At 43.8% G+C, this 26,755-nt stretch overlaps 1 protein-coding gene, 1 long non-coding RNA gene and 1 pseudogene across 2 annotated transcripts; 2 read left to right on the top strand and 1 right to left on the bottom strand.

Annotated features, from left to right (window-relative positions):
* Window positions 1-11,900: 11,900 nt before the first annotated feature.
* Window positions 11,901-18,736, bottom strand: LOC102537879 (uncharacterized). Its single transcript, XM_072966490.1, has 3 exons — window positions 18,500-18,736; window positions 16,824-16,950; window positions 11,901-15,539 (listed from the first exon to the last, which is right to left on the bottom strand). The coding sequence occupies exons 1-3, from the start codon at window positions 18,530-18,532 to the stop codon at window positions 14,197-14,199; spliced, it is 1,503 nt and encodes a 500-aa protein (XP_072822591.1). The 5' UTR covers window positions 18,533-18,736; the 3' UTR covers window positions 11,901-14,196.
* Window positions 18,737-18,854: 118 nt separating this feature from the next.
* Window positions 18,855-21,615, top strand: LOC140698019 (uncharacterized). The gene is made up of 3 exons (XR_012075375.1): window positions 18,855-18,942; window positions 19,989-20,161; window positions 21,382-21,615. It is a non-coding gene; the product is annotated as an uncharacterized lncRNA (long non-coding RNA).
* Window positions 21,616-23,295: 1,680 nt separating this feature from the next.
* LOC116279700 (BCL2/adenovirus E1B 19 kDa protein-interacting protein 3-like pseudogene) lies at window positions 23,296-25,692 on the top strand (annotated as a pseudogene).
* The last annotated feature ends 1,063 nt before the right edge of the window (window positions 25,693-26,755 follow it).

Here is a 26,755-nt window from a genome sequence, read left to right on the forward strand (position 1 = left end):
TAAGTGTAAGAAGCATGAGAAAGCTAAAACGAGGAAAACAGTTAATAAAAGTTACTAGGGCGAAGGTTTCTAAGGGGGAGAAAAATGGCTTAGGTAACAAGTAGCGCAGAAGCGGGGCGGGGAGTGTGGTGGTGGATTGGGTTGGGCTGCAAACTATGTAAACAAACAAAAGCCTCATCGGTAACATAGGGGCATGAGACTTTGAGGGTGCGGAGGAAACACCCTTGTTACGTGTCCGCGCCCCAGAATATACTTCCATGTGTACATACATATACATACCTTCATTTCTGAGAAAACAAATGCCAAGGTCCGCGGTATCACCGATAAGACGCTAGTCCACTGCACGAATTCAGAGTTTAAACACGAGACTTGACACTTTAACCCAGTGTCATGGTGACTGAATACTTCCTGTCAAGGGAAGCTCATAATAGGGAGGCCCCGCCCCGGAATCATCACTGAGTCGCACGTGGGGTTCATGGCTGCTCCGGGGGCTGTTAACAAGCACAGACGCCGACGACGCCCTGTAACGGCGCCCCCTGCCAGGAACCTGTGGAGAGGGTCCCCGACAGTCGTCGCCCTCGGAAGACCCCGGATCCACAAGTGAGTTCAAAGTGTGGTTAACCATTGAGTCTCTCAACTCACGAGAATTCTGTTCACTGTCTTCACCAAAGCACCGCTGAGAATCGGACGAATTTTAAGGGCAGGAGAGCCCCACCAGCACGTCCGCGGAGAATTCGTATCTACAGACATGGAGACCAAACTTCTAGACGATCTGAGCCAAGGTGCCCAGTATCCTTTTAGGAGCGAGCCCTGTATCCCACCCCACACCCTGGGAGTCTCACCTTCCCATCGGCACCGAGAGCACGGGGCCTGACCACCGCCGGGTAGCCCGCTCCACTCCTTCCGTTGGGACCATGGCGCGATGTCCTGGCCTGGGGGTCCGGCCTCCCCGCCGAGCCAGGCCGGTTCTCACCACCAGAGAACGGGCCTCTGGATGCGGACACCCTCCCCTCTCCCCACGGAGGCCGAGCCGGGGTCGGTCTCCTCGCGGAGGCTGCTTGCCTTGCCCTGGAGGCCCCTCACGCGGAGGCCGGAGCCCATCGCCCATCGCTCCCCACTTACCTGTAGGTCCAATCTCCGCCGAGAGCACGACTTGCGCCCATCCCGCAAGACCAGGAAGATCCCGCCTGTGCCGCCGGCCTCCCGGAACTCTACCTCGCGTACCGCGGCCGAATCCCTTCCTTTGCAAAGCACTCCGGAGCTCCGGAGGGAAGACGCTATAAAAGTGGCCGCCAGGCGGCGCCAGACGACCGGCGCGAACGTCTTCTGGACGGGTTCGGATCCTAGGAAAGCCACTTGGGCTACCCAGAGCCACGAGGGAGTTCCCCGAGTTCCCAGGTGGGCTTATTTGCAGCCGCCACTGTAAAACTGAAACCATGTAAGTACCCACAGAACAAGAGATGAGTGTTCTAATTCTATCATTTTGAGCAGAAGTCTTTCTCAAGCATAAAAACAAAGCCCCAAAGCTATAAAGGAAATAACTTATAAACTCAACCACATAAAAGTTTAAACAAAATCCATCTCTGCATAGAACACAACTAAATTCAAAGACAAAAAAAATGGATGTGGGGAACATTGGTGCCAATGCACGTGAAATGATAAGAATATTCATTTCAGCATCACTTACCCATAAAAAACTGGGGGTGATTAATAGCCATTCACTAAATAAACTTCCAGCACATCTAAAACACAACAGTAAGAGAGAATGCATGCATAATTGTGCCTGAAATGAGGTAAATGTTAATGGTGAAGTGTTTCATGAAAATTTTTAAAAAGGTACAAAACTTACTTTGATGTATATGTGTGTGTATTATATATATATATATATATATATATATATATATATATATATATGAAAGTACATATATTTGTCCCCAAAAGATGTGGACAGGCAAAGGAACTAGAATTGCTACAATTTCAACAGCCGACAGAAAAGTTGTCCCTAATTTAATGCTCACTTATAGAGCTGATAGAGACTACATGTTAGCAGATACGTTGTTCAACGAAACACAAGAGAGATTCAAACAAATTTGCCCAAGCCCAACTGATTTTTGGCAAAAGTGCAAAAGCAATTCACTAGAGGAAAGATGGTTTCTCTATTAAATGGGCGTAAGGCAATCAGACATCCATAGCAAAACACTAAAATAAGAAAGCAAACAAAAAATGTTTAACCTAAACACCTAAACCTCATATCTCATATAAACATGAATTTGAAATGGATCGTATACACTTCAATGTAAAATGTAACATCAGAACACATTCTGGGCCAGGGGTGGGGAGAGGATTCTTAGAGGAAAATTGGTGATCTAGGGTCAGGCAAAGAGATTTTAAAACTTGACACCAGAAGTGTGGTCCATAAAAAGAAATGCAGACACTGGGAATCATCAAAATAAAAAACGTAGGTTCCCTGAATGGCCATCCTTAAAAAGTCCACAAAAGATAAATGCTGGAGAGGTTGTGGAGAAAAGGGAACTCTCCTACACTCCTGGTGGTAATGTAGCTTGGTGCAGCCATTATGGAAAACAGTATGGAGATTCCTTAAAAGACTAAGAATAGACTTACCATATGATCCAGCAATCCCACTCCTGGGCATATATCCAGAGAAAAACTCCAATTCAAAAAGATACATACACTCCATTGTTCACAGCAGCACTATTTATAATAGCCAAGACATGGAAACAACCTAAATGTCTACTGACAGAGGACTGGATAAAGAAATTGTGGTACACACACACACACACACACACACACACACACACAGAGTGGAATATTACTCAGTGATTAAAAAAGAATAAAATAATGCCATTTGCAGCAACATGGATGGACCTGGAGATCGTCATTCTAAGTGATGCAAGCCAGAAAGAGAAAGAAAAATACTGTATGAGTCCACTCATATATGGAATCTAAAAAGAAAAAAAAGAAAGAAAGAAAGGAAAAGTTAAAAAGAGGCCACTGATGAACTCATGTACAAAACAGAAACAGACTTGCAGACATGGTTATGGTTATCAGGGAAAGGGTGGGAAGGGATAAATTTGGGTATTTGAGATTTGCAAATGTTAACCACTATATATAAAAAAAGATTAAAAAACAAATTTCTTCTGTATAGTATAAGGAACTATATTCAATATCTTGTAATGAACTTTAATAAAAAGAATACGAAAAGAAATACATGTATGTATATGCATGACTGGGACATTATGCTGTGCAACAGAAACGGACACATTGTAACTGACTATGTACTTCAATTAAAAAAACCTAGGTTCTGTGAAATACCCTCTGAAGAGGATGAAGGACTCGGGACAGAGGCTGGGAGAAAGCGTGTGCAAACCGCACATCAGATACGAATACGTGAAGAAGACCCAAACACGACAGTACGACCTCTATAAAGAACCCGAACGCGGCTCCGGGGCTCTCCGGAGACCCAGGCGCGCGGGACGCCCGCCGCGGCGCAGGCTGCCGAGGCTGCAGCGGCGTCTGCGTCTTCCCCGCCCTCCTCCTCGGGGAGCGTGCGGCCCGGCCACCCCGTGAGCTGCCTGCTCTCCTGTCCTGGGTGGCCGGCAGGAAGGAGTAGGACGGGCGGGGTGGGGCGGGGTGGGCCGCAGCCCCGCCTCACTTTCTTATTCTGTTTGTCACTTGATTTACTGACCTCTCTCTTACAAATTCATACTTTTCAAACTAGAGTTCATGTACAACAGGGCATGTTACAGGCGTACAATAGAGTGACTCACGATGTTTAAAGGTGATATTCCTTTGATTATCAACCATTGGATCTATTCCCCACGGTGTACAATACATTCTTGCAGCTGATTTTACACCCGATAGTTTGTCCCTCCTCGTTCTCCACCAGGCCCCTCCTCCTCCCCTCTCCTCACTGGTGACCGTTAGTTCCTTCTCTTCATCTGTGAGTCTGTTTCCTTTCTGGGATGCTCACTAGGTCATAGCATTTTTGCAGATACCACATGGAAGTGAGCTCTTAGAGTATTTGTCTTTGACTTCTCTCACCTATCATAATGCCCTCTAAGACCATGCATGCTGTACACTGGAAACTGACAGAACATTTTCAATCCAAGGGAAAGAAAAATCTAAATGCAAAATAGACAAAACACGTAGAGCAGGCATTTCACCTGAGGAGGCGATATGACTGGATGGTAACTAAGCACCTGAAAAGATGTGAGGCACGTCCTGGGGATGCAAATGAAAATCATAGTGAGTTATCTGGACACATCCGTTAGAACACGTTAAACACAATGCAGAATGGTATTAAAAAGCTGATGAGGTCGTAGAGAAACCCAGCATTCCTGTATCACTGGTGGTGATGTAAAGTGGTACAGCCACTGTGGAAAACACTAGTCATTTCCAAACACACAAATAAAAACAAACAAACAAAAGGTGCAAGTACCGTATGATCCAGAAACTCAACCCCCAGGCATCTATCCAGGCAGCCAAATAAAAATGGATTGTGTTGTAAATGATTGACTCAGGAGGTCTGGGGTGTTTAGGACCTGTACATTTCAAAGAAAGGCTGGGCCTTGCCTGGCTCCTGCGAAGCCCTGGGAATGCCTCATGAGTGTTCTTGTTTTGTTGGGGCCTTGAATAGTGGAAGCTAACAATGTGATTTATGGTGGGGCCTTGGGCCATGCAGTATAATTTGACCTCCAGAAAGTCAGTTTTATGGAGTCCTGTGAGTCCTTCTAGCGAGTGAGGAATCAAATCTGAGGGTGGTTTGGTAGGCCCCACCCACCTCCCGCCAGACAGCACTATGTTCACACAAAATCCTGGATTTGAATGTTCTTGGCAGCTCTGTTCATCACAGCCCCAAACTGGAAACAACAGAGATTCTTTCAAGGAGTGAATAGTGAAAGAAATGTTTGGCAGGGGTGGGGTAGGAGTAACTGTGGAAATAGGTTTGGAGACACATAATGAAGGAAGAATGGACAGGACTGGACAATGGCTTGTCTGTGACGTGGGGAGATACAGGATGAGGAAATGCTTCTGGAGCTTGGAAATGACTCACTAGGTGAACAGGGGTACAATCCATTCAGATGGGAAGTCTGGGGCATGGCTAAGGCAAGGAAGACGACGACCAAGATCTTAGGGTTGAACCACTTTTAATATGTCATTTGTATGAGGCACCCAAGTCAGAAAACCAGCTGGACTCACAGACATAGAAAACGAATTTATGGTTACTAGGGGGAAGGGGTGGGGAGGGATAAATTGGAAGTTTGAGATTTGCAGATACTAACTACTATATATAAAATAGATGAACAAGTTTATACTGTATAGCACAGGGAACTGTATTATTTTAGAGTAACTTATAATGGAAAAGAATATGAAAAGGAATATATGTGTGTATATGTATGACTGAACTACTATGCTGTACACCAGAAATACATTGTAAGCTGACTGTGCCTCAATAAAAAAAACAAAAAGGAAAGAAAACCAACTATATGGTTGTTTATCTCATTCTGGAAGGAGCTGAAATTTGGAGTTTATAAGCAGAGTTCATAATTCATAATTAATGCCTTAGAAATGGACTAGGTGGCCCAGAGGGTTTTTTAAATTTAAATCATTAGGAAAAAATAAATCACCAGGAATAGACTCCATAGGGCCCAGAGTCAAGCAACAGGTGCACTTCAAATTTTAACAGCCATGCAGAGGCGCCTATGCTGGAGGAGTACCAGGAAAGGTGGTAATAAAAAGAAAACCCTCTGGTTGTCAGGAATGGGAGATGAGAGAGTCACGAGAAATCAAGATGAGAGGGCCACTTACTACTTTGAAAGGAACCAGGATATGTCACCCAAAATGTCACCCACCCTTTGGCACATTTCAAATTTCAGGCACTTAACATACAGCCAGTGCAAGAAAGATGCTCTGACCCTCCTTTTTCTTCCTGAGAGCAGGAGGTAAAACTCCATGTGAAAGGGTCCCTTCTGTACCAAGAGGAAGACAGTCATTCTTCTGAGAAGCAGAAGGTGGTGGGAGAGTTGGGGACTAGCAATATGTACCAACAAACACTGTTCAATCTGTCCCTACCTCCCTAGTTACTCCTTCACTATGAACTACCCACAGCCCAAACCCCTTTGTGAATTCTTCACAAATGTATTAATTGTTGTCCAAAATGTGTAAAAGCTTCCTGTTCTTGTCACATCTTCGGGTCTTCAGTCTCTTGTGAAGGCTCCCATGTACTTGTAAACATTTAATAAAATGTGTATGCTCATCTCCTGTTAATCTGTCCTGGGTCAGTTTCAACCTGAGGCCCAGCCAGAGACCCTAGAGGGCAGAGGAGAATTTTTTCCTTCCCTATAGCTGCTAGAATGTCCAGTAAGATGGTAAATGGGAAGTGAGCATTAGATGTTCACCACAGAGGTCATTCGTGTCCATGGCAAGAGAGCAGTGATTGGCACGATCCAATGGGAGATGCAAGAGTGTAGAGAAATAAAGTGCGAATGTTGGGTGAAGACACTGGAAGGATACATGCTGAAGAAACAAGTGTTCACAATTTGACTCTGTATTGGGGTTTTTAAGGGCAGTTTCGTGTTCTCAGCAAACCTGAGTGGAGATCACAGAGTTCCAGTATGTCCCTCCTCTGCCATTGCTGGTCCCCACTGCCAACCCCCACAAATGAGAGAAAACCCTTCCCCACTGTCCTGTCAACCCTCCAAACCAGACCAGTGTGCTGAATCCACATGCATTACGGTTCACTCTTGATGTTGCACATTTTAAGGGTGTTGACAGATGTATCTCACCACTACAGTGTTGTTCAGAATAGTCTCTGCTTAAAAGTCCTCTGTGCTCCCCCTACCCACTCCCCCCGACCCTTACAGCCCCTGGCAACTCGCTGATCTTTTAACCCTCTCCATAGTTTTGCTTTTCTGGAATGTCACATATTGTTGGGACCATAGGTGTGTAAGCTTTCAGACTGCCCTCTTCCGGAGAGTAATGTGCATTGAAGGTTCCCCTCCTGTCTTCTCCTGATTCTATAGCTCACTCATGTCTTATAAGCACCAAACAGCACTCCATTGCATGAATGTTCCCCAATCTATGTGTCCATTCACCTCCTGAATGACACCTTGGTTGCCTCCAAGTTCTGGTAGTTATGAAAAAGCTGCTGTTAATGTCTGCGTGCATGTTTCTGCCTGGATGTAAACGTTTGACTCATTTGGGTCAATAAATACCAAGGAGCACGATTGCTGGATCATATGATGAGAGTATGTTCAGTTTTGAAAGATACCATGTGTCCATATTCCTAGGGTTTCTTAAGATGGTAGCTGAGAGCATGTCAGCACACTAAAGAATCAGGCCAACGAAGGAGGCAGCACGTGAAGATGCTGGAAAGGAAGATGTCACTGAGGCAAAACCTCACCTCCACTCTCTTAGGGTTTATGGCTGGGCCTGAGAATTAAAATGAACACTAGACAGACTACAAATGTATCTCCTATAAGTTTTACACGACATGGGAGCCATCCTGAGGAAATGAAGACCCAAAGAAATGGCAAAACCTAAACACTTATATTGGGTTGAACAAAGAGAGGTGATCTTGGAAAAGTAACTACACTATACGGGGAGACTGAAGGAGGATTAAGAATTCTTTTTTTAAATTGTAGTGTAGTTGACTTATAATGTGTTAGTTTCAGGTGTACAGCAAAATGATTCAGTTTTATATTTTTTCAGATTCTTTTCCATTACAGGTTATCACAAGATATTGAATATAGTTCCCTTTGCTATGCAGTAGGCCAAGAATTATTTTTACAAGGTCTGTTTGTACACAATTCTCGTTCTCAGCTTCTCATCCTTGACTGTAAGAATGTCACACTCCTCCTGGGACAAGGAGGGCATCTTCCACTGGGGGGGCGGGGGGAGCGATATCTCCTGCATCCGGGAGGAAAAAGGGAAGGGACAGGGTGCCCTTCTCACACCTGCTGTTTGGGGCGGGGGGGTCATTATTGTTGTTTTTTAAAAGCATCTGTAGCTCAACACAAGATTCTGGTTTCCCTTACGTCTTTTACCCTAAGTGTGGCTTTTGGCAGAAAGATGGACACATTTTCCTGACACGACAGGGCAGGGGAGGCTGAAGGGTAAGACAGGAGCAGGTTGTGCGTGTTCTTTTCTTGTGTGTTGGGAAGATGACTTGGCTCTTGCTGTTTGGGTTCTAATTCCTCCATGAATGATCAGGCAAGGTATCAGGCGAAAAGAGGGCGAGTGGAGTGAGAAGAGCTTGGAGAAGGTTAGTCATGGATGCCGGGGCCACCAGCACATGAGCTCAAATACTTTCGGGAGGCGTATGGCTGACCAGGTGTGTGGGTCACTTTGAATTCACAGTGCTATCATCTGGCCAATTTTGGATGTCACACACTGCCTCCTCACTCCTAAAAAAGGAAGAAAGATGGACAAACATGACTGAACATCACAAATGGAACCCTTGAGAAGAGGAGTGATTTCATTGGGCAAATTGTGAGTCAAAGTCCCACAGCGGTTTTAAAGATTGAACAGAGTTGGGGGACGGTGTTAGCTCAAGTGGTAAGCACATGCTTAACATGCATGAAGTTCTGGGTTCAATCCCAAGTAACTAAAAATAAATAAACCGTAAGATTGAACAGAGTTAACACAACAAAGAGGATGTGAATGCTACTTATAAACAGCAAGATGATCAATTTTATGTGATATATATTTTCAACCACAGTCAAAAACAAAGCATCCTCTCCTTGATTTAGAATAAGGGAGTTCCTGGATCTGTTGGAGAGGGTCAACAGCAGTGTGGAAAATCAGGGGTCAGCAATTTGAAATATTTTATACCCTTGGAGTGGATAAAAATTGTAAATGACAGTAGATGTAGGTGCTGTAATTCAAAAGGAAGAGCAGGGAGAATTTTAGTGTTTATTTATTGTTTGTTTGTTTACACAGACATGCAGTGGGAGGGTATAGCTCAGTGGTAGAGTGCATGCTTAGCATGTGTGAGGTTTTGGGTTCATTCCCCTGTACCTCTGTTTTAAAAATTAAATTAAATTAAGTTAAATTAAATTAAATTAATAAAATAACAGACATGCAATGTAAAGTGAGATGGAAATCCTAAAATAGAAAAGAAATGCTAGAGACCAAAAATTCTGTAACAATAAGGAGGAATGCTTTCGATATACTTATTCATAGACTGGATACAGCTAACAAAAGAATCTGACTTGAGGATATCTCAATAGAAATGTCCAAAACTGGGGGAGGGGAGTTCAAAAACAAAATGGAATACTCAAGAACTGTGGGGCAACTACAAAAGCTATAAATGATGAATAACAGGAATAACAGAAAGAGAAAAAGCAACAGAAGAAATTGAATCAGTAATAAGCTTTCAAAACAGAACACACCATACTGAAATGGGTTCACTGGGGTATTCTAGTAAACATTTAAGGAAGAAATTATACCAGTTCTCTACAATCTCTTTTAGAGGAGAGAAGCAGATGGAGTAATTCCTAACTCATCTATCAAACTTCATCTAATTGTACATCTGAAATATGTGTAGTTTACCATAATAAAGGTATTTAAAAAAAGATATTACAAGGAAATTTCAGATCAATCTCTGTCATGAACACGGATGCAAAAATCTTCAACAATGAGATACCACTACACATCTATTAGAATCCAAAATCTGGAACACTGAAACACCAAGTGCTGATGAAGATGTGAAATAACAGGATCTCTCATTCATCGCTGGGGAGAACAGTACATGCACTATGGAAGACATGCTAGCAGTTTCTCAGAAAACAAACAGACTCGTACCAGCAACCGTGCTCCTTGGTATTTACACAAAGGAGTTGAAAACTTCTGTTCATATGAAAACCAGAATAGAACTGTTCATAGTAGCTTTATTCATAATTGCCAGAACTTGGAAGCAAGCAAGATGGCTCCTTCAGTAGGTACACGGATAAATGGTGGTATATCCAGATAATGAAAATCATTCAGTTGTAAAAAGGAATGCACTATCAAGCCATGCAAAGACATGGAGGAGCCTTAAGTGCATGTTACTAAGTGAAAGAGACAACCTAAGGGAGGAGGGTGCAGCTCAAGTGGCAGAGCGCATGCTTAGCATGCACAAGGTCCTGGGTTCAATTCCCAGTACTGCCTCTAAAAATAAAGAATTAAATAGACCTAACTACCTCCCTGCCTCCAAAAAGCACTAAATAACTCTTAAAATACACACACACACGCCAAAAGGGCAAGGTGATACGCATAGTTGTGAAATTAGAAAAATTTTTTGTCTTTAAGTAAAAAAAATAAAATGTAAATATGAAACAAAACATTGGACCAAGGGGTTACTAAGCCTAGGTTTACTTCCAATCCTGCTACTAATTAGCTGTGCAAGTCACTCATTTCCCCTTCCTGGGTCCTAACTTACTTATTTATGAAAGAAGGAAAATGGGCCTCATGCCACGCAAGGCTTTTTCCTATTTCAACTTTCTATGGTTAACATTGTTTCTTTCTACTTTAAAGCTACAAAGGACCCTTGAAACCTATGTAGGATTTTATGTATCAGATCAAATACAATGGAATATGGCCACACACACACACAAAATAAGATCTATTGAAATGAAAATAAAAAAGATTAAGAAGTGACAAGTTTTGAATATTTGCTTTTTAAACAGTCTGGTTCAGGCATGATTGACTTAAACTGCTTGCATTTAAAATACAGTCTGATGTTTACACGCTTAGAGTATTAAAGCTCAAAGTTTCCTCCTGCCCTTTTAAATTTATCCTTCTCAACATACGAAACTACTCTAATGAAATAGCACATACCCCACCCTTTGTAATGGCTATTTTCAAATATATCCAAAAACTGAAAAGACTAGTAGGAAGTAATTGTTCTGTTATTATTTGTCATTTTTTGGTTGTTCTTATTTTATCAACTCCCATGCACATAGTGGTTTATTTATAACTGCAGACATCATGTCATTTTATGCATAACCCCTTCAGGATATGTTTCTAAAATGTAAAGGCCCTTATATAACTCCAATAACCCTACTGCATAAAATCAAAATATTTAAAATTATGGTAAACTGTTATAAGTGCTGAACTTTGTCAGCTGTATTCATGATTTAATGCAAACTGATTGCAATCTGGATGCAAATTTACCTTAGGTGATAATAAGGTGTGTCATACAAGTTTTTAGCCTCTCTGTACCACTTACTATTTTTAAATTCATATTATTCACTTGATTAAGTTGCTAAGCCATTTATCCATTAGAATTTGCCACAATCTAGATTTGGCTTGCTGAGTCTTTCACACTCTTTAACATGCTCACCCTTCTTCCATATTCCCTGTACACCAGCTATGCTCCACATTATGAAACATCAGGGTAGGGTGGAGGGGGTAGATCCAGTGGTAGAGCCCATGCTTAGCACGCACAAGGTCCTGGGTTCAGCCCCCAGTACCTCCTCTAAAAATGAATAAATAAACCTAATCACCTCCCCTCCAACACAACAACAACAACAAAATCAGGGAAATGCAATTAAAACCACAGTAACATAATTCTATACACTTACTGAAACAGTCAAGACTTTAAAAGCTAACCATATCCACTATTAGCAATGATATGGGACAACTGGAACTCTCACACACTGCTGGTAGGAATACAAAATGGAACAATCGTTTTTTAATGGAAGCACTGGGGACTGAACCCAGGACCTCATGCGTGCTAAGCACATGCTCTACGACTGAGCTACACCCTCCCCTTGGGAACAGTCATTTTAGATGACAATTTGGTGTTTCATAAAAAGTTGTATGTTCAACTACAGTCTGACTCAGGTACGGCATTTTGAGGTATTAACACCAGAGAAAGGAAACATGACAATATGAACAACTGTATCCAATTTCTGTGACGCTTTTATTTGCAATAGCACAACTGGAAACATGTATGGGTATGGAAAATACCCATAAACAGATGAACAAATCAATCGTGGGATAGCAACATACTTCTCAATGATGAAATAATAAAAGGATGAATTACTCACTTAAGCACCACTGATGAATTTCAAAATAAGTATGTCACACAAGGACACCCAAGGGAAAAAAAGACTAAACGCTTTATGAGTTCAGTCATACAAAATTCGAGAAATTCAAACTAATCCACTGTAACGAGAAGCAAATCAATGGTGGCCTGGAGAACAGAGAGATCATTAAAGGACACAGATAAATATGGAGGTGATGGAAATATTTACTGTCATAATTGTTTGATGGTTTCATGGACTTGTATAAATGTCAAAAATTATCAAATTGCATAGTTTAAATATAGACAGTTTACTGCATGTAACTTATACCTTATTAAAACTTTACAAATATGGTTCAAATTCAGTTTAGATTTCCTACTCTAGAAAATCAGGTTTGGCAACCATACTGACTCAATGGGTAAGTTTGGCATTTGCCTCAGTGGCAACCAAAATACATGAGCAATTTGTGAAGTGGAAACAAAGTGGAAAACGTTCATTCAACAGGAATGCCAGATGGGTCACAGAGACAACATCGTTGGACTAAGGAGCTCCGTTCTCTCTGTCCTTGTTTCCCTGTGTGCACAGCAAAGGCCTTAGGGAAACAGCCCAGAGAAGCCACAGGAATCCACAAAACCTTTAGATTATTTTCTCTGACAAGACTCTCAGCTACACAAAATGCACAATCCTGGAAGTCCTGAGAATTTCTGTACCTGCTCATCCTTCACAGCCGCAGGGACTAACCACTGTGAACGACATTTCAAAAGAGGCACATTCTAACCGGAATGTCGTATCCTCCACTCTCTATGAATCCAGTGTTTCTGTAAGTTATTCCCCTGCCCCCTCAAATCTTAAAATCTGTGATGTTACCCTACAGAATTCAGGACATCTGGGCACATGGCTCCGCTGTAGGACCAGGGAACAGGCTTCCCTCATCAGTGCTGAGCACGATGCAGTGTCGCCTGTGAACAAGAGAACAAGTTTATGCTACTCTTAAAGGCACTGAAGGTTGTCAGAACAACCAACAACGGCCCCCTCCTCAGCGTGAACTCTGAACCTACAAGATGTCACAGCGTCCAAGCTATAAATTAGGACCACAAAGGCTTGCAGTCTCTCCTGGAAGGCTCTGAGCAGCAATGTAACGTAGGCCAAAGCTGGAGAGGCATATTCTGCCATCATACTGTCCACTCTGAGGCACACAGGGTTTGGGATCCTGACCAGAGCTGTTCATCCCTTCATGTTAGAAACTCTGTGAACCTCAAACCACCCCCTACAGTGAATAGAACCCCTAAGATTAATGGTAGCTTAAACAAGACCTTCATTACTATACAAACAGGAGCAACGGGTGGCAGACTGCTCCTCAGGCTGGTGACTTGGAGGCTGGAAAATCCCGAGTCTCAGGAGACCAATAATATTCCTGAAAAATGTAGACCACCTTTTCAAATCACAAACAGACTCCTTCAGGCCAAAACTGGGGAAGGCCCATGCTTTAACTGGTGAAAGGGGGAAAAAGGGGGAAAGACTAGGTGCTCAATCTACTCATGAATCATCCTGCAAGCGGGAGAGCACCAGGGTTTCCTTTCCCGAACACACTGGGATGGGTGGCTGTTACACACTATGGGCATCTGTCAGGTGGTTAGAGGGGAAATGACTCCTGCTGTAGAACTGTCAGTGACATGAATCTGGCAAGGGCCCTGGGTAGGTTAAAAAGTACAGTGCAGCTCCCACATACCTGGAATTCATGTGGATGTTTGGCTGAGGTTCAATACAGGCAAACAGCATCTTCATAAAGGATCTTCTCCATTGTTGTTACACTTAAGTTGTATGTACCTGCACACTGAAGTTAGTTCTCCCACTTGAAATTGGTGGTATCCAATGAGGTGTAAGACCTTCAGCTGAAGGCTTTCTTTCATTCACTGAACTCATAAGGCCTTTCTCCACTGTGAATTCTCTGGAGTATAACGAGGCAAGACTTTAGCTAAATGATTTTCCATATTTGCCATATTCATAAGGCCCTCATCCAATGTGATGTTATAGTGTTTTAGAAGCCTGGAGTTTTAGGTAAATAATTTCCCACATTCAAGTATTCATAAAGCCTTTCACCAGTGTGAACATTAAAACTGGACCTATGGGTAAACAATTTCCCAAATTCACTGTGCTCATAAGGCCTTTAACCAGTATGAACTCTTCGGTGTTTAATGAGGCTGGAGCTATGGCTAAAAGACTTCCCACATTCACTGCACTCATAAGGCCTTTCTCCCGTGTGAATTCTCCTGTGTTTAATGAGGCTGGAGTTCTGAGTAAAGGATTTCCCACATTCACTACACTCGTAAGGCCTTGATCCAGTGTGAACTCTCTGGTGTTTTAAGAGACTGGAGCTGTAAGTGAAGAATTTCCCACATTCACTGCACTCATAAGGCCTTTCTCCAGTGTGAACTCTCCGATGTTGCAGAAGTGCAGAGCTCTGGCTAAAAGATTTCCCACATTCACTGCACTTATAAGGCCTTTCTCCACTATGAACTCTATGGTGTTCAATGAGGCTAGAGTTCTGAGTAAAGGATTTTCCACACTCACTGCACTCATAGGGCCTTGATCCAGAATGAACTCTCTGGTGTTTTATGAGACTCGAGTGGTATGTAAAGAATTTCCCACACTCACTGCACTCGTAAGGCCTTTCTCCGGTGTGAACACTCCGATGCTGAAGGAGGGCAGAGCTTTCACTAAAGGACTTCCCACATTCACTACACTCATAAGGCCTCTCTCCAGTATGAATTCTCCGATGTTTAATGAGGTTAGATTTGTTACTAAATAATTTTCCACATTCATCACACTCATGAGGCCTTACTCCAGTGTGAACTCTCCGGTGTTGAATGAGGCTAGAGCTCTGCCTAAAGGATTTCCCACATTCCCCACACTCATAGGGCTTTTCCCCAGTATGAACTCTCCAGTGGTCATTGAGGCTATAGCTTTTGCTAAAAGATTTACCACATTCACTACACATGTAGCATTTTTCTCTAGTGATGACTCTTTGGTGCTGAACAAGTACATGTTTGCAACCGAAGTCCTTTGTGCATTCTCCAGAGTTGTAATGAGTTTTTCCCCTATGAAAGGCTGCCCCACGTGCATTTCTCCTGTTTGACTTCTCCCTAGTGTGTGTGGCCTCACCACAGGGAAAAGACTTCCCCAACACAAAAAATCTGCAGTCTTTCCCAAAAGAGGTTCTGTCCATGTTGCTTCTGAAGCATTTCTCCCCAGCGTGCTGCTTCTGATGCTGAAGTTCTGCACTGAAATACAGTTGTTTCCCCGATGGATCAACATTGTACAATTTCTGCCCACAGTGTGTTCTCTGGTGCTCAGTCAAGTGCACACTGTCTCTCAAGTCCAGGCCACATATCTCACAAGGATGGGCCTTCTGGGGGGACACAGCTGAATGGGAATCCTTGACCTGTGACATTCCTTGTATAGAAATGATCTGTTCAAAAGATGCCTCTTCATCCTCTGCTCCATGCCAACCTGAAAGCAAGTAATGCTGGTCAAGTGCACAGTGACGTTGGTGGGAGGGGAGCAGCTACTACACAAGTATATGTAGTAACTGAGGAACCTGCCCATGGGATTGTTTGTAGGACCAAGGAGTTGGTTGTGGTTGAGGATGGCATGCTTAGCAATACTGAGTTATAAAGATCAGACTGGAAGAGGCCTCATGAGGTGAAGGACACAACCATGTGGCGGCTACAAAGAGAAGAGATGGGGTCTGCAATTCATTCCTCTGTAAACAGCTTTCAAGAGGAACTTGTCTGCTGGTGACACACGAATGCTGTATAGAAGGGTTGTGTCAAGATCCAAGAAAACACAACGATACCAGGGCAGCTAGTATTCAAAGACTGTTTAAGGATGTGTGCACACCTCATGATGCAACACACAGGGGCCAATGTGGACAGCACTGCAGATGGAGTGAGAACAGGTGAGAGAGGAATCCAGAAACATGAGGTTAACCCTAGGTTGTAAGTAAGAGTAGAAGTGACAACAGAGATGATGAATCAGTGAAGTATCAAAAAAGGGGAAGGAAAACAGAAATGAAGTATGGACACTGGCATACTAGGTTCTCTAGCATGATGTGAACACAGCACTGTCATCAAGTCCTCCTCCGTGTGCTACTCTGCAGGGCCAGACTCCCTCTGAGGCATCTTGCTTGATTCGTATACACACTGTGAACCTCTGAGAGCCACCTCCTCAGTGATCAAATGCATGGCACCTTGGTGATACAATAACTAAGGGAATGACACACAGATGAGTAGATGAGTAGCCAGCACTGTCCCCACACAACTCAGCACAGGACGGAAAACTAGATATTACACAGAGAACTTCACAAGGAGGTACTGCGAGATCAGTCTGTGGTTCATTTAAGTATTAACTATGTAAGTGATAGCAGCTCCTGGCACAGGCAGGTATGAGGGAACGTCAGCTGGAGGAAGGAAGCAGAACGTGGAGCACACAGGTGGCCTGAATCCAGAGGAAAGCACTCGCTCAGGGAGAAGTGAAGCAAGGTGCTACACAGCAGGCTCACACCAGACTCTTGCCCCCGGTTCCCTCCCTGCAAGTCCACAGGGAAGCCAGCAGTGGGCCTGCCGAAGGAAGGAGAGGGCAGTGCGCTAGCCTCAGCACCCAGCCACAGCGCCTCCCCACAAAACCGGGGAGAAAGCAGTGCCTCCAGGCCTGATGTACAAGGGTACACTGCTCCTGAGGGGAAGGACAGCAGAAGACTAGCTCAGGGCACAGGGGTGGGTCCGAGAGCCTTACCCAAGGAGGTTATAAGTGCCAGGTTCTCCAGCATCACGTTGTGGTACAGGCATCTCTGAGCCTCATCAAGGAGATCCCATTCCTCCCAGGAGAAATATACAGCCACATCCTCAAAGGTCACACTGCCCTGGCAAGACAGGGAAAGACGAAACCATAAACAGCCCCTTCTCAAGGACAATAATCCAACCCCGACATATGCCCATCCTCCTCCCAAACTGTCCAACTTAGAGGAGAAACGAGGCCCTGGCACCATAGGTGCCACTGTCGTCAAATGGCCCCACCGATCACTGGGGCCAACCAACAGCAGGAAAAGGCAGGTGGACAAGTAAACAGCTACGTTGTGGACCTGGCAAAGAGAGATCCACAGGCTCATGGTAGGCTATTTGGCTGGTGTGGCCAAGGTCACATAAGCCTCAGTACCAGGGCCCTGGGGTCATCAAGCATACGCCCTCTCCAAGGATGCATCATCCTTGAGACTGGATCCCACAGCCACATGCCTACGGTCACCACCACCTCAGTGTCCCACACCCCAGATTTCCAGACCTGTGTATTTTGCTGCTCACTTAATGTCTCCACTTAATGGTCTTGGAAACATCTCAGAAGCTCCTGATACCTCTGGGGAATATTACTGCTACTACCAACTTCCTCACCTCAGGTTACAGAGCTTCCATTCCCACAGCTGCTAAGAAAAAACATCTTAGGAACATCCCCGAATCCTGTTTCACTCCCTCGTGGTCCACATTAGAAAACAGTTGTCACTTTTTAAAACATACATCCAGAATCCAATCACATCTCCACAATCAAGACTCTGGCCCACTGACCCTCACCAGGATTACGGCAGTAGCCTCCACCCTGGAGGCTCCTCTCCCTCAAACCCACAGTCTATACTTTATACAGTTATCAGATGGAGACAATTAAGATCTTGGTGCTCCAGCCTCCCTCCTCTGATCCAAACCTCTCGTCACCACCGGAATAGACACGCAACTTGTCATTCCAATCCTGATTCCTGTTCCCTGATCTTTGTTCCCACCTGAAAGGAAAGGGAACTTGTCCTTTCCTGCAAACTCCCAGCTCAGTTTCACCTCAAGATGTGCACAGCCTGCTACCAGTTTCTGGGATAACCTTCCACAACTGTTTACACAGGCTGCCAGAAACAGAACACGTTCATGTAACTCTTGGCATGGACTCAGGACCCTGGGCTTGCGGTTTCTCCAGGGTTTCCGACCCCAAGCTGGGGGTACGGCACGTAAGAGCCACAAGAAACCACAGTTCAGGGAACATGTGGGCGGAGGTCGGGGCAGTGCGGGAATGAGCCCATTCCCAACACGCCCCTGGCTGTGTTGGTTCCATAAGCGCTTCTGCAGCCCTGAGAATGCGGAAAAGGGCACGTCTGAAGAGGCAGGCATCTACGGCGGGATTGGATGGCTCAGGCGACGCCGCCCGGGGACCTCGGCGCCGCGTCCTATACCCACGCCTGGCCCTGAAGACTGAGACTCGGGGTAGCTACTCAACTTCTGTGCTCAGGTCGCCCTTCAGCAGGCGTCCCCCCGCCTGGGGGCCTCTCCCCGGCCTGGACCCCGGGGCCCGGGCTGCAGACACGCGAGCAGGCGCCCCGCACTCGGGGCTCTCGTGTCCGGTGGGAGAGGGCGGTGCGGGCCCGGAGGACGCGCGTTTACCTGCGGCGGGTCCCTCAGCGCGGCCGCCGCCATCGGGGTCTGAGGGCGGGAGCGACGGGAGAGGAGGGGGACGCGGGCGCGGGGGTCCCCGAGCGGCGTCGCCAAACCTCGGACCCGCCTCTGTGCGGCGGGGACAGCGCCTCCTCTCTGACCTTCTCGGTTCGGTCACCTCAGAATGAAGCCACAACTCCCGAACCTCTCACACCGGTTGAACAAAACCAGGAGCAGCTAACATGGCCGCCGTGAGGAGGATGCCGGAAGCCCCGCCCTCACCGTTTATGACCTCCTCGCGCTAAGCTCTCATTGGGTGGCGCTGCTGCCGCTCGTTCTGAGCATTCTGGATAATGTAGTCCCCGCAGTTCCGCAGGCTGCGGGTGAACAGGTTTCTGGAGGAAGAGCAAGGCCGAGTTCCGCCAGTAGAAGTTGGGAAATGGCATACCCAGGTGAGCTTCGTCTGCTGTTTAAAGGAGTCTTCATCATATGCTGCCAAGTACTCTCTGCAGCTGATCACCCAAGTGTTTGGAGACATATTATTTCAGACTCGGTGAAGTTCAGCATGCTCCCAGAGGCTAAACATACTATTTCAGATGCCACCAAAGGCTACAAATCCAAATAAACATATCGTTTTTATAGTCATTCAGACACAAGGTGTCCACTGTTAGCAGAAGTGAATAAACAGTATCTTATTTCAGTTCAAATGCATGCCCTCCAAAGTATAACGCCAGTTTGCCAGTCTATGTATATTTGGTCAGGGAGAAAAGAGAAAATACTCCAGATTGTGGGGTTTTTGATTTTGTTTTTGTTTTTGTTTTTGTTTTTGTTCTTGAGGAGGGAAGTAATTAGGTTTATTGATTTCTTTGTTTGAGGTACTGGGGATTGAATCCAGGACCTTGTGCATGTTCTACCTCTTGAGCTATACCCTCGCCCCCTCTAGATTGTGTTCAGCCAAGGAAGATGGAGGAAGGATGTTGGGCCACCCTGAATCAGGAGTGTAAAGACAGATCTAACAGATCTGCCTAAACTTTAGTCAGGATTCCCTAGGCGTTTTTTCGATCAGGCCCAGTTCTTGGGCCTTGTCCTTAAGAGCAAGAATTCTGCTAAGTTGGTTTGGCAAGAATTTACCATCCTCAATATCTGATTGCCACTGATATCTGACCGCCACTGATATCTGATGAAATTTCCTCATCCTTCACCATCAGATGGGTGATAGCTGATCACACTGCCCTGCATTCTGCAAGAATTGGTTAGGTCAGTTTAGGAAGAATTTCCCTACACTCTTCCACTGACAACCCACCCCCTTGCTCCTTGGCTATAAATCTCATTTTACAAGTGTCTGAATAATTTTTCTTTAAAAGATCAGTCTGTAGTTCCCAAAGAAAACATCTCCCCTGTCTGTAGAGTCAATTATTCTGTCCAATTCATTGAGCAACACTTTTATCCATTTAATATCTCTTACTTGATATCCTAACATACATTCAGTTCCTTTTAGGAATCTAACATCAATCTCAAAAAGAGGACAATAAAAAAAAAAAGAGGACAATGAGAAACATGCTATTTTGATGCTTTACAATGGCTGCATTGTTCATAGTTGGAGCATATATGCAAAGGGTGCTCTTATCCTGAAGATATTGGGAGCCTGTTAAATGTGTGATTTCATTGCCAGTAAGTGATTATCATTTCTTTTTCAATGCAGGGAGGGTCTGCATGAATAACTGATATTATCTCAGAAAATATTTACAAAATGCAAATTGTACAGAGCTATTAATAATGTCTAAGTGGTGATTCAAATGTGGTAGCAGAAATAGTTCTGGTGAAACATCACTGGAAGGTGAAAAAAGGTCAGACCTCAGAGGAATTTTAGCAATGATAGCTGAGAAGACAGAATTAAGCTGAACGCATGACTAGAATGGTCACTCTGAAGGTTTTGCCTCCAAATGTGATTATTCTTCATTCCTGAAAATTTTGAGCAATACCAGAAGGAGAGTTAAAGGAGACATTTAGAGTAGCCAGAATTGTAAAGATATACAGGGAAGCTGTGATCTTATATTTATTGCCTGGTCTCACTAATGATCAATGAGCAAATGTTTGGTTTTAGGTGCTTAATGGGAGACATTGGGTCATAAGAGAGACAAAGACCCCTGAATTCATGGGACTTAAATTGTATTCAAGGAAGAAAGACCAGAAAAAAAAAGAATAGATAATTATATAGTATGTTAGAATGTGGCAGACAAACTGGAAAAAGAACGCAAGGTAAGTGTCCTGAGAACTATGGTATGAAATACAATGTTACACAGCGCAGAAAGGGAGGCCTCCTTAATAAGGGGGCCATTGCAAAAAGGCTTGAAATGGAGGTAAGGGATGAGCCCTGTGGGTAATTTTGCAATAAGTTTCAGGCCAAAGAAGAAGGTGACTAGGTTGTTCAGTGGGTGGAGGCTTCACAGGTCTCAGCAGTGGAGAGCCTGGGACACCAGCCCTGTTAGCCATTCCTTTGCTTTGTTCATGGCAGAGACACTCAAGGGATGTGAGTAATAAATTTTGACTGCCTCTCAGAGCTTGAAAATTTCCACTATGGTGAACTGATGCCTAGAACCAGGCAGCCTCACCTTTCCTAGAACCCTGGTTCATATTTTGATCCCTGGACCTTCACCATCAGTGTCACTAGGGAATTCATTATAAATACACATTCTCAATCGTGAACCCAGAATCGAATCAGGCACTCTGTAGATCAGGCCAAAGAATTTGTGCTTTAACAAGCTCCCAAGTGATTCTGATACATGTTCAAGAAACACCCATCCCTTTGCTGTGTATTCTGCAGAAACATGTACTTACCTTCCTTGTGTTTAGCAAGTGTTCTGTCTAAATCTGTACAATTTTTTTTTTAGCTGAAGTTGGGAAAAAAAAATGGACCACCAACAAAAAAATCCTAACAAAATACCAGCAAACTGACTCCAACAGTACATTAAAAGGATCAAACACCATGATCAAGTGGGATGCAAGAATTTTTCAATATCTGAAAATCAAGCAATGTGATAGCCTATATTAACAGATAGAAGAATAAAAACAATATGATCATCTCAGTAGATGCAGGAAAAGCTTTTAATAAAATTCAACATCCATTTATGATAAAAACTCTTCAGCAAGTGGGCATAGAGGGAACATACCTCAACATAATAAAGGCCATACATGACAAACCCACAGCCAACATCATACTCAATGGTGAAAACCTGAAAGCATTCCCTCTAAGATCAGGAACAAGACAAGGATGCCCATGCTCATCACTTTTATTCAACATAGTTTTGGAAGTCCTAGCCACAGCAGTAAGAGAAGAAAAAGAAATAGAAGAAATCCAAATTGGAAAGGAAGAAGTAAAACGGTCACTGTTTGCAGATGACATGATACTGTGCATAGAAAATTCTAAAGATGCCACCAGAAACCTAATAGAGCTCATCAATGATTTCAGTAAAGCTGCTGGATACAAAATTAATATACAGAAATCCACTGCATTTCTATATACTAACAACAAAATATCAGAAAGAAAAAAATTAAGGAAACTACCCCATTTACCATTGCATCAAAAAGAATAAAATACCTAGGAATAAACCTGCCTGAGGATGCCAAAGCACTGTACTCCAAAAATTATAAGACACTGATCAAAGAAATTGAAAGTGATACAAACAGATGGAAAGATATACTGTGCTCTTGGATTGGAAGAATCAATATTGTTAAAATGAACATATTACCCAAGGCAATCTACAGCTTCAATGCTATCCCTGTCAAATTACCAATGGCATTTTTCACAGAACTAGAACAAAAATTTGTAATTTGTATGGAAACACAAAAGACCCCAAATAGCCAAAACAATCTGGAGAAAGAAGAACAGAGCTGAAGGAATCATGCTCCCTGACTTCAGACTATATTACAAGGTTACAGGAACCAAAGCAATCTGGCACAAAAACAGACACATAGATCAATGGAACAGGACAGAGAGCCCGGAAATAAACCCACACAACTATGGTCAATTAACCACCTATAACAGAGGAAGCAAGGATCTATAATAGAGCAAAGGCGGTCTCTTCAGTAAGTGGTGCTGGGAAGACTGGAGAGCTGCGTGTGAAAGAATAAAACTAGAACGTTCTCTAACACCACATGTGAAAATAAAGTAAAAACGGATTAAAGACTTAAATGTGAGACCAGATACTATAAAACTCTTAGACGAAAACATAGGCAGAACACTCTTTGACATAAATTATAGCAGTTTGGGGGGGTGCTCCATCTCCTAGAGTAATGGAAATAAAAACAAAAATAAACAAATGGGACTTAATTAAACTTAAAAGCTTTTGCGCTTCAAAGGAAACCATAAACAAAACCAAAAGACAAGGGGGGAGAGTGTAGCTCAAGTGGTAGAGTGCCTGCTTAGCATGCAGGAGGTCCTGGGTACAAACCCCAGTACCTCCTCTAAAAATACCTAATTACCACCCCCCAAAAAACAAAACAAAACAAAAAAAACCCAAAAGACAACTTATGGGCTGGGAGAAGATATTTGGAAACAATGCTACTGACAAGGGATTAACTTCCAAAATGTATTAACAGCTCATACAGCTTAATATCAAAATGGGCAGAAAACCTAAGTAGACATTTCTCCAAAGAAGACATCCAGATGGTCAACAGGCACATGAAAAGATGCTCAGCATCACTAATTGTTAGAGAAATGCAAATCAAAACGGTAAGATATCACCTCACACCAGTCAGAATGGCCACCATTAGAAAGTCTACAAATAATAAATACTAGAAAGGGTATGGAGATAAAGGAAGTCTCCTACACTGTTGGTGGGAATGTAAATTGGTGCAGCCACTATGGAGGACAGTATGGAGGGTCCTTTAAAAGATGAAAATAGGTCCTCATCGTGGTAAGTCTATCCGTCACCACTGGCTCCAGGGTGGCTTTAAGACTGGAGGTGTCTGTGAGCTGGGCCAATGCTGCAGGCTGCATCGAGTCTTCTCACAAGACTTTCAGGATCAAGGGGTTTCTGGCTAAGAACAGAAGCAGAATGGTCCCATTCCCCAAAGGATTCGAATGAAGACTGGTAATAAAATCAGGTACAACTCCAAGAGAAGACATTGGAGAAGAACCAAGCTGGGTCTGTAAGGAGCCGCACAGGAGGTGGCACACAAGGTCACTTGCATCTTACCATGGCACTCTGAAAACAGTGCTGCTGTCTGAATGGCCGGACGTCTTTGGGGACATGATTTTTCTCTTTGTGTCAGTGTTTCTCCACTATTGCTCTGGCTTGGTAATAAACATGTGAGACCTTTGAAAAATAAACATTTTCTTAAAAGGTGAAAATAGTTACCATATGATCTTGCAAATCCACTCCTGGGCATATATCTGGAGAAGACTCTAACTGGAAAAGATACACGCACTCCAATGTTCATAGCAGCACTATTTACAATAGCAAGACACGAAAGCAACCTATATGTCCTTCAACAGATGAATGGATAAAGAAAATATGGTATAAATATACATGGAATATTACTCAGCCATAAAAATGAATGGAATAATGCCAATTTGGAGCAACATGTATGGGCCTTGAGATTATCATACTAAGTGAAGGAAGTCAAACAGAGAAAGACAAATATATGATATCACTTATAGGTGGAATCTGAAAAATGACACAAATGAACTTATTTACAAAACAGAAACAGACTCACAGACATAGAAAACAAACCTATGGATACCAAAGGGGAAAGCAGGAAGCGGGTATTAATTAGGAGTTTGGGATTAACATATACACATTACTAGGCATAAAACAGATAAACAATAAGGACCTACTGTATAGCACAGGGAACTATATTCAATATCTTGTAATAACTTATAATGGGAAAGAATCAGAAAAAAGTATATATATATATATAAATATTCCTCTGCCTGCCTCTTCTTCATAGAAGAGCTGTAGTCTCCCAGGCACCCTCCAAGCACAGAAGCCTGGCTCGAGAATTAATGATTGGTGGGGGACTCAGCTTGTTTTGTTGCTGCCCGAGAACCGGAGACAGGCCTGCTCGGGCCGCAGCTCTTCCAGCCGCCCGGCAACGTCGTCTCATCCAGCAGAGCAGCCCCCGCCCCCCACAACCGTGAGGAAGGTGAAGAGCCTCTGCCCCGCCAGCCATCCTCCACAGCTCCTGGTGGGGCTCCCCAGGAACAGTGGTAATGGCAATGATAATGGCACTGGGGAAAATGGGGGGCTAGAACACGTACCCTCCTGCTCCTCTGTCCACAGTGGAGACATGGAGAACAGGATGCACAGCATGGATTTGGACAGAGCAGTTCAAGAGGCAGTTCTCACTGTGACAGCCCTTCCCCACAAGAAGAGGGGCAGATCATGTTTGAGGTGGAAATACACACCAGCGGGGACCAGAGCGCCGAGTGAGGAGGAGAAGCTGCAGCAGGAGAGGAAGAAGTAGATGCTCTGAATAAAAGTGTGGACTGGGTGTCCAGCGGGCCCAGTAGACCTGAAAACACCCCGCCCAAGGAGCTCCACTTCAGGCACCCGAGGCACTCTGTCTCTCTAAGCATGAGGAAAAGTGGCGCCATGGAGAAAGGGGCTGTTTTCTCTGCAGAGTTTCTCAAGGTGCTCACTCCGTCTCTCCTCCTCTCCCGTGTTTCGGCTTTGGAGCTAGGTATCGACGCTGGAAAATGAGCAAGCACACCTGCCAGCACCTGCTGAGGGAAAGAAGAGCCGTGGGAAAGTGTGTGACTTGTGAAGTGGTGTCTTGTCACAGGAGTTTATTTGAACTTGAGACCATTGTAAGCATGACCCAACCTACCTCCCTATTTTTACATATCCAAGTTCCAGTAACTCTCAAATCCAGTATTCAAACTCTTTTGGGGTATTTTACTAACGTCATTCCCTTTTTGGCCCATAAAACACTTTAGAATTTCCTCACAGAGTTTACTGTTGTTTAGAAATTTGCAAGGGCTTCTTTTCCGCAAATGCCACCAGCAGATGATAATTTTGTCAGCAATGCTGTTCTCTCCTTTTAGTACCAACAGATCTAGACCTGCATCATTCGTGGGATAAATTTAATTCTTGCAGGATAATTCCCATCTCTCTCTTAAAACCAGATCAGGTTAGCAAATGATACAAAAGCTATGCTTTTTAGTTTTTCAAGACAAAGGCAAGCTTCCCTAAGCTTGAATTTATAGTTATTCAAAACAAAAGAAAATAAAACAAATGGAAAAAAAATAAGACACCCGAAAAAAATATCCTGGGCAATAAAAAAAAAAGTATTTTAAGCCAGGAAAAAAAAAAAAGAATTAATGATTGATGGGGGGGAGGGTGTAGCTCAGTGGTAGAGCCCCTGCCCAGCATGCATGAGGTCCTGGCTTCAACCCCTAGAACCTCTATCAAAAAAAAAAAAAAGCCTAATTACCTCCCACCCTGCAATAAAAAGAACTAACGATTGAAAGGATGGAAAGGATGTGAACATATAGGGAGAAAATCAGGAGTTCAGCCAGGAAAACTAGTAAAATTTTAAACAGTGAATAGCCATACGGTAGTCACAGAAGCTTCAGTGCCTTTCAAAAGTAGACAGCAGTATCTGATGCACATCCCTGAGTGGTTTACAGATGCTAAAACCCCCACCAAGTGGGAGAAGTTAGCTACTTGATGACCATGAGCACACAGCCCCAGACCTTCTGGGGCCTGAGGACTGATCATATTATCGCCTGTGACATTGCCCTGTTACCTCAGCATCAACCAATCAGTTCTCTGCGGACGAGCAGATCACACACCCCATGACTCCCCCCACCTCACCTTGCCTTTGAAAAATGCTTCCCTGAAACTCATCGGGAGTTTGAGTGTGTTTGAGCAGTAGCTGCCCTGGACTCCTTACCTGGTTGGTGCCTTACAATAAACACTGCACTTTCCTTCACCACAACCCAGTGTCAACAGATTGGATTTACTGCTCAAATGAGCAGATCCAAGTTCGGTTCAGTAACAGTCATGCTTACACACACCCAAATTAAGAACCACTGGCCTAAAATATTCACCGTGCAAAGTATGAGCCTGAGCCTGTGTGCCCTGACAAATCATGCTGATATGCTAGTTATCTTATAGAGTGCAGGGATCAGGCGGAGGGCATAATACCACGTGTCACTTACACTATATTATAGGTTGTGCTGTAGTAGGTCATGTATTGTGTAATAACTTGTGTTATAGTTACCAATATGCTATTTATTATTGTTTGATTCCTACATTC

Source organism: Vicugna pacos, chromosome 9 (assembly GCF_048564905.1).
Source record: "Vicugna pacos chromosome 9, VicPac4, whole genome shotgun sequence".
Taxonomy (NCBI): domain Eukaryota; kingdom Metazoa; phylum Chordata; class Mammalia; order Artiodactyla; family Camelidae; genus Vicugna; species Vicugna pacos.